This window comes from Sorex fumeus, unplaced genomic scaffold (assembly GCF_029834395.1).
Source record: "Sorex fumeus unplaced genomic scaffold, SorFum_2.1 ptg000126l, whole genome shotgun sequence".
Classification (NCBI taxonomy): Eukaryota; Metazoa; Chordata; class Mammalia; order Eulipotyphla; family Soricidae; genus Sorex; species Sorex fumeus.
Window position 1 is genome coordinate 6570575 of NW_026606183.1, and position 15124 is coordinate 6585698.

Genomic DNA, 15124 nt, shown 5'->3' on the forward strand with positions numbered 1-15124 from the left:
ACCCACACACCCGAGGGGGCAACGCGGACCAGAATGAATGAAAGAGCGTGTGCGCATGTCTGGTGTGTGGCACGTGCCAGCACCGGCGTAGACGTGGGTCTGCGGGTGCACCTGAGTGTGGGCGATGTTGCCTGTACACCACCCCTCTTGTCTCTTTTCCAAAGTCCCCAGGAGCCAGGGCCAATGCCTGGGTCCAGCTAGGGCGGGGCAGGGGCCGCCTCCACAGGGGAAACTGGATCTCAGGACGTGAGGAGCAGCAGGGAGCGGGGCGGCCCCTTTGTCCCCCTCTAATCCCCTCCCCGCCCTCGCCCCCTCCCTCCCAGCAACCAGGGTTTAAGTTGAGTTTGGGGGATGTCATTTCAGTGTCCCCTTCCCTGCCTATCCCCTGCCTCTGGGAACTCTGCACACCCCTCCTTTCTGGGCGGCTCAGGTATAAAGCCACGTGAGGGGCAGACGGGTGTCCTGGAGGAGCTGGTGACCAGAGAGGAAGGTGCCAAGGGGACAGCATGAGCTGTCTGCTGGGTGAGTGGGGGTGCCTGGGACGATGGGGGGTGCGGGTACTGCTGGACTTTGTCTGTCTGCTGGCCTGGCATCTGCCGGGCACCTGTACGTCCCCAGCAGAGGGCTGTGCTCATCACTCACCAGGACCTGTTCATACAATGCCAGGTAGTATGCACAGGGGCACAGCATGAGGAGACAGACTCTCCCTTCTCATGGAGATTCCATCCTGCAGACAGACAGACAGTAGGCCATAAAGGAGCACAGTCCTGCCAGCATGGTGGAAAGTGAGCACAGTCAGCCAAGTTTGTTGGATGAATGAATGAATGGATGGATGAAAGGAACTTCCCCCTCTGGCCTCCCCTTTAAGTGGGACCTCCTGAGAATTCAGGTCATAGAAAGGGGAATGATGAAGGCCACCTGTTTTGCTTTTCATCCCATCACTTCCTACAGGTGACCTTAGGGAATTTCCTTCTTTTCTGAGACTCCAATTGTTGGGGGAGTCTACCTAATGGGGTCCTACCTTTAAGAGGACCACTTGACAACAGGCAGTATCTGCTTGCAGTTAAAATGTCCATCCTCCCACACACCCTCATGTAGCTACACCTACTGTCCACGGTGCCCAGAGGGAGGATGCTCCTGGCGATGTCATGCACGTGAGCCCTGTGAGGGGCAGGGGAACTAGCTGGGAATGGAGGTGATCAGGACTCCCGTGCCCCGAGTCAACACTTTCCGAGGGAGATGGCAACAGGGAGCCCCCAGAGGGAGATGGAGAGAACATGAGGGTCTCTGAATACACCAGATAGAGAGTGCTCCGGACAATGGGTCCGAGCTGAGGCCCTAAACAAGAGGGAAGCAGCGTGGGAAAGGCTGGAGTGGGGTCATGGTGGAGCTCAGCGAGGCAAAGGCCTGAAGCGGCATCTTGGGCCAGATTCGGAGCCGGGCAGAGGTCCAGGCCTCCGCCACCCCAACGACACAGCTCCATGAGGAGTGGGAGAGTCGAGCTGGACTCAGGTTGTTGAGGGGGAGGCAGGTAGACCAGTAGGGGCTTCCTTGAGTGTTTGAGGGGTGCTGGGTCTATGGAAACAGGTAGCAGAAGAAGGAGGGTTGAGGCTGAAGTGGTGGGATTCCTTTTATCCTTTTTTTCTTTTTTCTATTTTTGGGTCACATCAGGTGGTGATCCAGGGGTTATTCCTGGCTCTACACTCAGAAACTACTCTTGGAAGTGCTCAGAGGACCACATGGGATGCCGGGGATTGAACCCAGGTCAACCGCATGCAAGGCAAATGTTCTACCCACTGTGCTATCACTGTACCCCCTATCCTTTTTTTTTAAGAAACCCTAAAAGAGGTTTAGAGCTGGGAATAGCCTAAAAGAGGGGCTGGAGCAATAGTACAGCAGATAGGGCATTTGCCTTGCATGCAGCCGACCCGGATTCAATTCCCAGCATCCATATGGTCCCCTGAGCACCACCAGGAGTAATTCCTGAGTGCATGAGCCAGGGGTAACCCCTGTGCATCACTGGGTGTGACCCAAAAAGAAAAAAATAGAAAGAAACCCTAAAAGAAAAGCCTATTGCTCCATCATGCCTGCACCCCTATTTCCCTATAGAACATGCGCTCCCTTCTCCTTACAGCCACAACGATATTTTCTTGCTCCTTGACTCTGTGATAAATCATTCTGACCAGGATAGGAAGGGATGATATGGTTTTGTAGTTTTGTAGATTTGCAGATGGAATTTGGAAATCCCTGGTAACTAAGCATCTTTCTTTTTCATTTTTGCTTCTGTTTTTGTTAGCCAGTCACACCCCAAAATGCTCAGGAGTTATTTATTTCTGGTACTGTGCTTGGGGGGAGGGGGGTCACTCTGGGAGCTGTCTGGGGGATCATATGGTGCCAGGATCTACTCGGAGCCATATTTCTGGCACCAATCTTTTTCATCTCGTGTGTGTGTGTGAGGCTGTGTGTGTACATGAGTGGTGTGTGTGTATGTGTGTGTGTGCGCGCACGCGTGCACGCGCCTGCACACATGTGGCTTAGGGCCATACTTGGCAGTGCTCAGGGGACCATGAGGTGACACAAATCAAACTTGAACCTCCCACCTGCTTTGCCTGAATTGCTTCTCTAAGAATTTTCTCCTCTTTAAACACTTTAATGAAAAAATTTAAAATGTAAGGACCAGGGAAGTAGTCCAAGGGCTGAGCACTTGCTTGACATGCAGGAGGCTCTGGGTTTGAGCACCACCAGCACCTCAAGTTCCCCCAAGTACCACCAAGCACCAAGAGAGACCCCTGAGCACAAGACTGGGAGTAGTCCTTGAAAAGTGATGAATAGGAGTTGGAGAGATAGTACAGTGGATAGGGTACTTGCTTTGCACTCATCCAATGTGAGTTCAATCATGGACACCCCTTAGAATCCCCCAAATCGTCCAGGAGTAATTCCTGAGTGTGGAGCCAGTAGTAACCCCTGAGGATTGCCAGGTGTGGCTCAAAAACAAAACAGAAAGAAAGAAAGAAAGATTAAAAAGACAAGTTTAAAAAAAGTATATAAAAAAAGTATACCAGTCATAAATTCCTGAGTGTTCCTGTGTTAGAAATATGCCCCTTAAGGAAACATAGACATGTGGGGGCTAGGGTACCGGGGTTAGATTCCTAACACCCAAAGGAAGAGCTGGGAATAGCCTCCAGGTGCTCAGCAGACACCCTCACCTGGTGCAGTGAAATGCATATCTCTGCTGGAGTTCTTTTGAAGGCAGTCAAGAAGATTTACTGTAGGGTTGAATGTGGAAAGGCAGAAAAAATGAGCGATCAGGACCCATGATTTTTACTGACCAACTGGAGAACCAGACGTGTTTTTACCTGAGCTAGAAGCACTGGGGATGAGAGCAAAGGGGACTCAGAGCTGAGTGTTTGGACATTTCGAGGCTGAGATGCTTGATAATGCCAGAAGGAAAGTGTTGAGTAGGAGTTAAATATACAGGTCTGGTCAGCAGGAAAACTTTCTAGACTTTTTATTTATTTATTTATTTTTGGACCACACCCAGTGATGTTCAGGGCTTACTCCTGGCTCTGCACTCAGGAATTAGTCCTGGTGGTGCTCAGAAACCATATGGGATGCCGGGGATCAAACTCAGGCCGGCCCCATGCAAGGCAGACGCCCTCCCCGCTATACTATTGCTCTGCCCCCCACTTCCTGGTCTTTTTAATCAGGAGAGACAATACAGCTGGGAGGGCTGCGGATAGTACAGCGGTTGACCCAGGTTCTATCCCCATTACCCCTGAGTCCATGAGGGGTGATCCCTGAATGCAGAGCCAGGAGTTAGCCCTGAGCATCAGTGGGGGTGGCCCCAAAACAAAACAAAATATATAAACTAATCTAACTCAGGGTGGTTCTGCCCAGACTCGGAGCCACCGTGTTCCTGTAGGCCACAAAGGGCTGCACACAGGAGTTCTCTGTGGAGCTGCTGTAGCAGGTAGGGCAGGGTCGGGGGCTTGGTATGACCTCTGATTTCTTCTGCCAGCCCCGCTCTGTGTGCTGACCCTGCTGCTATCCCCACTCAGCCTGGGGGCCCCCATCTCTCCAGCTGAGCCCATCAGTCAAGCCTACAGCCTGGCGCTCTACATGCAGAAGAATACATCAACATTACTGCAGACATACGTGAGTGGCATAGGGGCAAGGAACACTGACTTCCAGGCCCAGCCCTGGTCAGGGAAAACAGAATGGGTCCAGTCTCCAGGGACTTTTACTAGAGACACAGCCACAGAAATGCCATCACCTATGACCGGGTGGTGCCTGGCAATCATTCCTTCCCTCTTGATCTCAATTTTCTCATCTGCAAAACGAAATGGTGGGTGCCAAAGAGATAGTACAGGGGTAAGAGATTCTTTTTTTGGGGGGGTCACATCTGGCGATGCACAGGGGTTACTCCTGGCTCTGCACTTAGGAGTTACTCCTGGCGGTGCTCAGGGGACCATATGGGATGCTGGGAATCGAACCTGGGTCGGCTACGCACAAGGCAAACACCCTACCCTCTGTGCTATCTCTCCAGTCCTGGGGTAAGAGATTCTTATCTTGCATGAGGATGACTCTGGTTAAATTGCTGGCACTGCATAGGCTCCCCCAAACACCACCAGGAATGATCATTGAGCACAGAGAGAGGAGTAAGCCCAGAGCATCATTGGGTGTGGCCTCTCTCAAATCAAAACCAAATCAAACCAAACAGAAACAAGCAAAGCAAAACAAAAGGTGTGGCTGATCCTGCCTTGTGGCCTCTCAGACCCTCTCAGGGAGGCACTGAGGACAGGGCCTTAGCGTGTCAGGGTCACTTCCACAACCATTGTCTGCTTCGTGCTGACTTGATCATCCTGACGTCACTTGACATCGCTCTATCTTTGTTTTCCTCCTGACTCCTCCAACAGTTGAGAGGTGGATTCAGACTCCATTTTACAGTAAGGAAACAGTTTTAGAGAGAGTGAATAAGTTTACCCTTGAGGTCATACATGTCACATTGGCAGTGCGGGGATACCAAACCAGCTCTGTGGCATGTGATCCTAGTCCCATTTCCCAGTCCACTTCTCTAGAAATTCCAACTGGCAGCCTGATACCTGGGCCTGACCCACAGATGATGCTATTTGGTTCCTGTAATGGTGGAATATGAACACTAATCAAAAACAGGCCCAGGGAACCCATTGGCCAAAGTTCCTGCCTCTCCTTCCTAAGTTCAATCTGCCTTTTCCCCAAGTGTCACCATTGCCTTGTTCCTGGGGACCCTGGAACCTGTTACTCTTCCATTGCTCTAGGCCCTCATGAAGTTACTAAATCTAATTTCTAGTCTCATATCTGCCACCAATTCCTGGGTAGCCTGGGGCACTCCGCACCTTAGTTTCTTCACCTGTAAACTGGGAGTGTAGGACTAGGTGATGACCTATCAATTGGGGACAGTAAGTATGTACTATGTACTATGTATGTACTAAGTATGTACTATGATTCTCTGAGTCAGGGCTGGAGTGATAGTAGAGAGGATAAGGCATTTGCCTTTCATGTGGCTGACTCAAGTTCAATCCCCAGCATCCCCGTAAAGTCCCCTGAGCTTCCCCAGGAGTGACCTCTAAGTGCAGAGAGTAATCCCTGAAGGACTGCCAGTTGTGGCCCTAAAAAGAAACAAAAAATCAAAATAAACAAAAAAAAATATTTTTTGGGTTTAGGTTTATGGAAGCATGAGAACTTTGAATAAGGCATTCAACTAAATGTAGTATAACAATTATAGAAAAGTTAATAAACATACACGTTATAAGTAAAAATATATATACTCTGATAGTTATAATCTATTTAGATTATAAATACAATAAATAAACGTTTAACCTTCATAATAGTACATTCTATCAGTTAATAGTGTTTTTTTTTTATGGCCTGACTCTATATCAGGTGCTCGGCTACCTGCTTTATGTATATCACTGCTTATCATTTTTGCAATAATTCTGCCACATGGGAGTTATTGATGCTATGATTCAAAGTTGCATAAGTCATATATGGAGAAGCTGAGTCAGAATCCAACAGAGCCCAAGCTCCATGCTTGGACCAACTCTTTTTTTTTCTTTGCTTTTTGGGTCACACCTGGTGATGCACAGGGGTTCCTCCTGGCTCTGCACCAGGAGTAACTCCTGGCGGTGCTCAGGGGACCATATGGGATGCTGGGAATCGAACCCGGGTCGGCCGCGTACAAGGCGAACGACCTACCAGCTGTGCTATCTCTCCAGCCCCCTTGGACCAACTCTTGAGGAGTAGAAATGGCAACTCCTGAGCTGGAGTGATAGTCTAGCGTAGAGGGTAGGGCGTTTGCCTTGCATGCGGCTGACCTAGGTTTGATCTCCAGCATCCCATATGGTCCCTGAGCACTACCAGGAGTATAATTCCTGAGTGCAGAATCAGGAGCAACCCCTGAGCATCGCTGGGTATGGCCCAAAAGCCAAAAGTCAAAACAAAAGCAACTTTCCCTGGGAAGATCCAGTCTCAAAGAAAGCAGACCTGAGCTCAGGGAGAGCCCCGGGAACCCCTTTGCCCCTCACTCTGTCTCTGTCTCTCGTGCAGCTCCAGTACCAGGGCAGCCCCTTCAGCGAGCCTGGCTTCTCAGCCCCCGAGCTGCAGCTTGGCAGCCTGCCTCCTGCCGCTGTTTCCTTCAAGACCTGGCACGCCCTGGATGATGGGGAGCGACTGGGCCGTGCCCAAGGGGCCTTCCTGGCTCTGACCCAGCACCTTCAGCTTGTGGGGGACGATCAGAGTGACCTGAACCCTGGCAGCCCTATCCTGCTGGCTCAGATTGGGGCCGCAAGACTCAGGGCCCAAGGCCTGCTGGGGAACATGGCCGCCATCATGACGGCCCTGGGCCTGCCCATCCCCCCAGAGGAGGACACTCTTGGGTTTGTCTCCTTTGGGGCCTCCGCCTTCGAGAGGAAATGCCGAGGCTACATAGTGACCAGAGAATATGGCCACTGGACAGACAGAGCTGTCAGGGACTTGGCTCTGCTCAAAGCCAAATACCCTGAATCGAGGAGTTAAACACTGTGGGAGGCAAAATCTCCCTCTCACCAGACCCGAGCCTGACTGGAAGGACCCCTCTTGTTTAGCAGACAGGGCTGGGGTGCCACGTATCTGGAATATTTCCTTAGAGCCCGGGCCTTCCTCAGTCCCGTGGCTCCCTAGGTGGGACTCTCTGGGTACCACTTGATGGATTACAAGCCAGGGACTCTGGGTGCCACCTTCTGGGAGGAAAGAAACACATTTCTGCAGAGGCTTCACCTCCCGCTCTACAGGCAGAGGACAGTGGGTCTCCTGAGCTCTCTCCGAGACCACCTTCTCCTAATTTGGGGGCCTTCTTGTCTCGGTCTACCTCACTCCCTGTTTGAAGAGCCGGAGCAGGTGTGCGGGGCTTTCCTTCCTGGGGAAGGGCAGTTTGCTTCCCACAGAGCAAGGGCTCAGATCACATCTGCTCTCTGCTCAGGACAGGGTTGACAGAGGACCGTCCTGCAGGGGCGCTCCTGACTCTATTTCTACTGAGGCTTTGGGTATGTGTGGGGCCAAGCTCCACCCTAAGGATCCTATTCTCCTCTCGGAGATCTCTCCCCATTTCCAACATACTAGTAACTTGAGTGCTCTTGTGTTCGTTTTCAAATGTTTTATTTACAAAAGTTAATTTATTTTCAGAAATAAAACTCTGAAGTTGTCGTTCCTTTTCCTCTCTGAGGTCCTGGCTTGGGGGCGCAAGGATGGAGGGACGGGTGCAGAGGGAGGGGAAAGGGGGGTAGAGCGTCAGAGGGGGGGTGGGGGCAGCGGGGAAGGTGGTGACATTCTTGTCTGGAGTTGCCCCGCCAGCCAGCAGGCCTGTCGGTGGCCGGAAAAGAATAGCGAAAGGACCGAAGGAAACGAATGTCTCTTCCTTGAGGTGAGACTGAGATGTCCACATGTTCCAGTGGAGTCCCGGGTCCGGGGAGAGGACCGGGCAGGGAAGGGAGAGTGAAAGCCGATAGAGATGACAGGCTAGTCGGATGCAGCAGGACGAGGGGCAGAGCGATGGGGACAGTCAGTCGGGACGGAGGGACAGCGCAGGGCATCAGGCCGGGCCTCCGGGCACCATTGGGCGCAGGTCGGCCTCGGCGCGGCTCACCCACTCGCGGTAGAGGCGGCACACGCGGAGCCCCAGCACCTTGGCCGAGAAGACGCTCGCGGGGGCGGCGGGGACGGCGGCGGCGGCGGCCGCGGCGGCGGGGGGCTCGGGCACCCCGCGGGGCTCAGCCCCCAGCGCGGCCAGCACGGCCTCCAGCGCGGCCGCCAGCGCCCGGGCCTGGCGCGCCGCGTCCTCCAGGCGCCGCAGCAGGCGCGCGGCGCGCGGGTTCAGCTCGGCCTGGCGGCGGCGCACCGCGTCCAGCAGCGGCGCCAGCGCGTCCAGGGCCGCCGCGTCCAGCCGCAGCCGCTCGGGCACCGGCAGGCCCGCGTGGCCCGTCGCCGGGGCGCTCAGGCCGGCCACCGCTGGCAGCCGCGGTGGCGAGAAGCCCGGCAGCCCGAAGGGGTCTCCCTGATGCTGCACCTGCGGAGACAGGGCGGTCAGTGGGGCTCCCGGGCGCCGAGGGGAGAGGGTGCTCTCCCCCTCTCCAGGGGCCTCAGTTTCCCCATCCGGCAAATAATTCGTTCCTCCTCGCGAGGCGCTGGGTTCGAGATAACGCACGCGTTATAGCAGCGCCTTGCTTCACCTCTAATGTGGGTAACTGAAGAGTGTATTGGTAAGTTTTTTTCCCCCTTCTGTTATTGTTTTTGGGTGACACCCGGTGATGCTCAGAGGTTACTCCTTAATCTGTGTGCAGGGATCGTTCCTGGTGGTGCTCGGGTGCCAGGAATGGAACCCGGGTCGACTCCGTGCACAGCGGGCCTTCTACCCATTTTACTATCTCTCTTACCCCAGGTTTTGTGTAAGTTGTCTTACAGTTGTACCCTGCAAGCCCCTCTGTTGTCCCTTGAACTTGTATCTCTCCTGCTTGTCTTGATGTATCTTAGCTTCTTTCCATTCTGGAGAAGCCTGTGTTCTCTCTTGAACACATTTCCCCTTTTCTCGCCCCCTCTATCTCTATAGCAAGTTTTGTTCAATAAAAACTACGTTGCAGCTCTCTCTCTCTCTCTCTCTCTCTCTCTCTCTCTCTCACACACACACACACACACACACACACACACACACACCCCTCACCGGTCAGGGTTTTAATCTTGTCTCCACCACTCCCTAGTTATGTCCAGGTTATCCTGAGACCCACGTAAGTTAGCACAGACTCCGATGGTCTATTTTCACACCCCTTCCTCCCACTTCTCTACACCTTCCTGGCATACAGCTGGGCCTCAGTGGAGAACTGCTGAAAGAAGGGAACAAACGAAAGATAAAGGTGATTTGTGAAACTCCTCTAACCAAGGCTAGCATCTTGCCTCCGGCACAGGCACACTGTTTGCTGCCTTAACACCCAACTTTCCTAATAATAACTGTGACCACAATGATTATTTCATAAGTGAGGATTCTGGAGCTGAAGAGGTACAGTGATTTGAGCTCAGATGCCCATCTAGGAAGGGGCAGAACTAGAATTTGCACCAGAGTTGGTAGAACTCCAAAGCTGGTCCTCGCTAAGGCTCCCCCGAGTCACTATCAGAGGGCTCATTCTTCCGCTCTCCACCACATCTGTATGATTTGGAGAAAATACCTCTTTCCTTTGGCAGGACCTTCTGTGCAACCAGAGATATTGGTAGCTACTAGTTCCCTGTACCAGTCCCCATCTGGGATGGAACTTTGGCCCCAGAGTGAACTGCCTCCTCACACCTCCGGCTGCTTTGCATAAGCACAGGCAGCAAAGTTCATAGTTCAGCTTGTTCAATCACCACCTTCAACAGTTGCAAAGACAAAGCCCTGGAGGCAAGAAACAGGCACAAAGCCTAGTGTCTAGATCTCCAGTTTGCTGCTCCCAGACCCAGCATTATCTTCATCCTGTCAGGCTCTGTTTTAAAGCACCAAGCAGGGAGCTCCCAACCAAGGCAGATGGAGGGCACAGGGGGCACACAGAGGTCCTCCTCCAATTTGTGTGTGGCCAAGTGACTTATCAGGAGCCCCAGCAGCAGCTAGGAAATGAGTTTGGGTCAGTGGGTGACCCTCCCGCTCCACGTCCTGCACCCCGCGCCCCTGTCCCACTCACGTATTCCTGGAGCAGCTGTTCAGCATATTTGGAGAGGAGGCGGGCATGGCTGTGTGTCTGGCGGATCTTGGCCTCCAAGTGGGAGAGGGGTGAGACTGAGGAGCCAACCTGGGGATCTTCTGGCGGGAAAAGCGGGGAGGAATGAGGACAACTCAAACCCTGTCTCCCTGACCACTTCTTCCACGCAGATTCTTCCTTCCTCAACCCAGCGACTCTGTTCTGAAACCTCCAAGTTTTAAGTCAGGCAGGCTCTGTCCCATTCCATCTGAGGGAAAATTAAGGCACTGATGAGTTGCCAAAGGAGTGTTCTTCCTGAACACTCAAGTCCTCGAGTCCCTGGTTGAAATCCTATGAAAGCCAAATTCAAATGTTACCTTGGCATGGCCTCCTGATTTAATCTTCCCTTAAGTTAACTTGTGACGGAGAGATAGCCCAGTAGGCTGAGCTCATTGCATTCAAAAAGCCAAGGTTTTTGGGGCTGGAGCGATAGCACAGTGGGTAGGGCATTTGCCTTGCACGTGGCCGACCCAGGTTCAATTCCCAGATCCCATATTGTCTCTTGAGCACCAGCAGGAGTAATTCTTCCTAAGTGCAGAGCCACGAGTAGCCCCTGAGCTACTCGGTGTGACCTGGGTGTGACCCAAAAAGCAGGAAAAAAAAAAAGCAGCCAAGCTTTTATCTGGGACTGGTTCTGGTGTTACCGCCTAGTCCCTGAGCAACACATGGAGGGACCCCTAGCTGGGAATAGCACTGCTGGGTGAACCGTTCGAATTTTATTTTGTTTTTTATATTTCCCAAGTCTTTTTTTTGGGGGGGGGTGGCGGTGGGGGGGGGAGAGAATTTGGCCGCACCCACACCCAGTTGTACTCAGGCCACTCCTGTGTGAGCTCAGGTACCAGTCCTGTCATGGTTTAGGAGATGACCCTGAGCAAGGCTGTACTAGCTCTCCGGCCCAAGTAGGGTTTATTTTTTAAATTGTTACGGGGACCACGTCAGAAAGGCCCGGCAGTCTTTGGGGGGTGTGGGCGGGGACAGGAGTGGGTGAGTGCCGCAGGCGGCGATGCTGGGGACCAAACCCAGGCCCCTTTGAACTACCCAGCTCCCAAAGTAGTTCTTTTATCTGTGTGAGTCGGCCTGTCTCGGAGCCCTTTGGAGGTAGGGCTCTTATCTCCGTACTTATGCGACAGATGGTGGAATTCAGCATCATCGAAGCCCAAACCTTCAAATCCGAATGCATAAAGAAGCTAAAGAAGCTCATTTCGGAGACTGAGGTCCCATTCTCTCCCCGACTGCCCCGGCGGGTCTCCCCGCAGCATCGCTGATGAACTTAGGGGTCTCCCCTAGCACCAGGGAGGCGACCCGAGGCGACACACTCCATTTCCCGAAGTGAACTGCGCGCCAGCCCGGGGCCTGCTGGGGAATGGAGTCCCGGGGTGCAGAGCCGCCCCGCCCCGCCGCCGGACTTTCCACTCGGCACCGAGACTTTCTGCCACTTTCGTCTCCTCTCGTCGCTCTAGCTCTCGTGGCCTCACCACTTCCTCTCTCAGCTCTCCCTCCCTCGGCTCCCCGATTCTGATTCCTCGAGGGTCGCGGACAGGATCGGGCGTCCTGCGCGTGCCTCGGCTCCGGGCACCCTCCCACCCCCCGAAGTGAACTCGAGCTGGGTGTGCAAGTGACCTACCCTGCAGGCTCAGCCCCGGGCCTTGGCTGTGCTCGGACGCTGGCCCCGTCCCCCAGCTCACCCGCCGGCTACCTGACACCCGGGCCCAGCCTGCCCCGGCCCGGGCCGCTCCCTGCCCGGCCCCGGGGGTGGCTGGGACCCAGAAGCCCAGCGTCCAGCCCTTCTGACCCCGGCTCCCTTCGGGCACTCGTCCCGGCCCTTAAGCCCCTTACCCAGGCTGCCCTCCCTCGGGTTCATGCTGGCCCCTGGCTGATCCCGGTTGCCTCCACGCCCCCCTTCCGAGGGGGGAGTAGGGGCACAGGGGTAAGGGGCGTGGCCAGGGCGCAGCCAATCAGGGCTCAGACCCCAAACACTCTACCCCCCCCCCCACCCCTCCTCACCTCCCCCGGCAAGATTCCTTGGCTCTGAGCTCAGCTCCCGGCCAGCGCCGCCTGGTCCCGGAAGGGACCTGAGGAGGTCAGCAGGTTGTCTGCACCGTGGGTATCGGGGCCTGGGAGGCAGTTCTGCGGGGCTCAGGCTCGTACCTGGAGCCCGGAGTGGCGTCGTGGGGAGAAAGCTGGAAGGAGAGGGCGGGACTGGCACGATAGGATTATGCTGTGCCTCCTGTTTAGGAGTTGGGGGGTGGGGTGAGGGTAGGTGGATGCTAGAGAGGCCAAGATGGGGGTCCTCTGGCTTGAGGCATACCTACCTGCACTTACACCCCCGGCCTATTTTAGGTGTCTGGTGCTTTAGCTTCTGTCACATCCACTAGGACACCGGGAGTAAGACAAGGCCGCATACAAAGATCTGTTGAAAGGTTAATGCACATGGGTCCTCTTTCCCACCAGGGAAACAGCTTTAGAGACTTCCGGTCAGACCCACCGCTTTGCACCGCTCACCTGGTGTGGAGAAATACTGGAAGTCTGTGCACACAGCACCACAAATGATTTGCAAATGCCCTGAGCATCTAGGACTCCAGGATGGTCTATACTACAGAGCTCACAGTCTGATGGGGGAGGCTGTTTACAACAGCTGGCAAAGGGATTTGTGAGTGAGGAACTTGTAAGCTGTATGTGTGATGATGATATCATTAAGATAGGAAAATGGCCAGTGCACATGTGATGTATAGAGTTCTACACTTCATATAAGAAGTTAATCACTTTCTAGAAAAAGAATGTTCTGCTACACAGAGATCATCTCTTCTTTGAATTACACCTATTCTGTGTAAGTGCTACATCATGTTTTGTCAGTAAAGCTCATATGATATAGTGAAACACCCTAAAAAACGAGAATCATGAAAACTTGTGGAGCCGAGAGAATCCAGGGTGAAGGACCAGGTGATGGATAGACAATTTCCAGCTTATGACGAACCATTTGAATAATAAGATGACACCCACCTATGCCCTGGCAGTTAACAGTTGCTGTGAGAACTACTGCAAGTGACCAGGTCTGGTCAGAATCTGGGTGGTACTTTGCTCCAGAAAATCTCCACCCTACAATCCTCCTTAATAAATCATGAATTCCAAGCCCTGGTTTAATTTGCCCTATTCCATCACTATAACAACTCGAAATTTGTGTAGAGACAGCATTACATTCTTCGGAGTTTGCCTGCACTCGATTTTTTTTTTTTTTTTTTGCTTTTTGGGTCATACCCAGCGATGCTCAGGGGTCACTCTAGGCTCTGCACTCAGGAATTACCCCTGGAGGTGCTCAGGAGACCATATGGGATGCTGGGAATTGAAACCGGGTTGGCCACGTGCAAGGTAAATGCCCCACCCGCTGTACTATCACTCCAGCCCCTGGATTCGATTCTTAGAGAAATGTGCTCTGTATTCAGGAGTGACCCTTGGCCTCTGTGCTCAGGCATAATCCCTGATCATCCTCAGGAGACCATGTGTGGATCCAGGGATTCAAACCAGAGCCAGACTCTTTTATATGTCTGGTTCTACTTTTAGTATTTTTTTTTTTAAATAAATCTGACTCATGGACTCATGAATTCTATCCTGTGTGAGTCAAATGAACCAGGCTACCAGGTCAGGACCTACCAGCCATGGTCCTCAGTGATCACTTCCTGCATCTCCATGCGAAGGCAATTGGCAGAATAAAAGGAGGAAGGAGGGAGCCCCGCTGGTGCAGCTGAAGAGAGACTGAAGGCGGGGGACCCCAGTTACATGCCTTTAGTAACAGTGAATAGTTATTGTGTATTTACTATGTGCAAGGCACTGCTGGAAGCACTAGCCACTACTGACTCACTCATGTTAGGGTTGGGGCAATAGAAGAGACTGTCCAGGGCCACAGGACAAGCAGAGCTGGGATTTTATTCCAGCAGTTTGTCTCCAGGAATGTTGCCATTCCTTCTTTCCTAGGCCTAACATCTCTGGATTGAGTCACACCACAAGATAGAAACAGTCACATCTGGAAATGCACACACATTAGATATGTCATATCTTTGGGCAAACAGCTTCAAATAAAGTCAAACAGGATACTCATTTTAAGTAAATTTAATTGAAATACAATGCACATAGGATGGGGGGAGCAAAAAGATAGGACAGCGAGTAGCACGTGGCTGATACGTGTTCGGTCCCTAGCACCTCAGTACCTCATATGGTCCCCTGAGCCCACAAGTGATCCCGGAGTGCAGAGCCAGGACTAAACCCTGAGCACAGCCTGGTGTGCCGCCAAAACCAAAATAATAATGACAATAATATACACAGGGAAAATTAAACACATCGGGAATGACAGCTGGGGATATTTGCACAGGTTTGATACGTCCTGGGAACGAGAACCCAGATTAAGAAATGGCAGAACCAGCTCCCAGTCCCCAGGGTCATCCGGTCCCCAGAGACACCACTATGCTCACTGACCCTGTGAAGTTTTAGTCTGTTTCAGAATGTACTGGGCTTCCTTCATGAAACTTGCCCCTTTCTGGGGTGCAGCAGACCCCCACTCTGGTTCCTGTGCCCATGGAGTTATTTCCCACTTTTCTGTGAAGGGTTTCCAGTTTGGGGTGATTATAAATAGTGAAGAGAACATTCCAGTCCAGGCCCCTCAGTGTCCAGACATTTCCCTTGGGGTTTGAACTGCTGGCACAAAGGGCCGGAGTACGATCAGCTACGGTCACGGCTGTTTTCTCAGGGTCTCTAGAAAACACGGGCGGTCCAGTTGCTCCGCTTCCCTGCCAACCCACGGCGACGACCCACCGCGATGACCCACCCACTCCCATGGGCAGAGTGGGGCCTGCAGCTGGCGT

General features: G+C 53.0%; 2 protein-coding genes across 3 annotated transcripts; one reads left to right on the forward strand and one right to left on the reverse strand.

Annotated features, from left to right (window-relative positions):
- Positions 1–506: 506 nt before the first annotated feature.
- Positions 507–7053, forward strand: LOC130044990 (cardiotrophin-2). Its single transcript, XM_056137677.1, has 3 exons — positions 507–522; positions 4019–4155; positions 6586–7053. The coding sequence occupies exons 1-3, from the start codon at positions 507–509 to the stop codon at positions 7051–7053; spliced, it is 621 nt and encodes a 206-aa protein (XP_055993652.1).
- Positions 7054–7841: 788 nt separating this feature from the next.
- Positions 7842–12154, reverse strand: LOC130044983 (cardiotrophin-1-like). Of its 2 annotated transcripts, XM_056137670.1 has the most exons (3): positions 12108–12141; positions 10215–10333; positions 7842–8578 (listed from the first exon to the last, which is right to left on the reverse strand). In XM_056137670.1, exons 1-3 carry the CDS (start codon positions 12130–12132, stop codon positions 8105–8107), a joined length of 618 nt encoding a protein of 205 aa, XP_055993645.1. In that variant the 5' UTR covers positions 12133–12141; the 3' UTR covers positions 7842–8104. The 2 variants fall into 2 exon arrangements, 1 of the variants encoding a protein (XP_055993645.1); XR_008795509.1 differs by lacking the exon at positions 7842–8578 and having other exon boundaries at positions 10222–10479; positions 12108–12154.
- Between the last annotated feature and the right edge of the window lie 2970 nt (positions 12155–15124).

Coding starts and splice junctions, on each gene's coding strand:
- LOC130044990 (XM_056137677.1), top strand. Junction 4,156..6,585: donor CAACATTACTGCAGACATAC/GTGAGTGGCATA, acceptor TCTCTCGTGCAG/CTCCAGTACCAGGGCAGCCC.
- LOC130044983 (XM_056137670.1), bottom strand. CDS start 12,132: ATGAACCCGAGGGAGGGCAGCCTGG. Junction 10,334..12,107: donor CCCGAGGGAGGGCAGCCTGG/GTAAGGGGCTTA, acceptor TTTTCCCGCCAG/AAGATCCCCAGGTTGGCTCC. Junction 8,579..10,214: donor AACAGCTGCTCCAGGAATAC/GTGAGTGGGACA, acceptor CTGTCTCCGCAG/GTGCAGCATCAGGGAGACCC.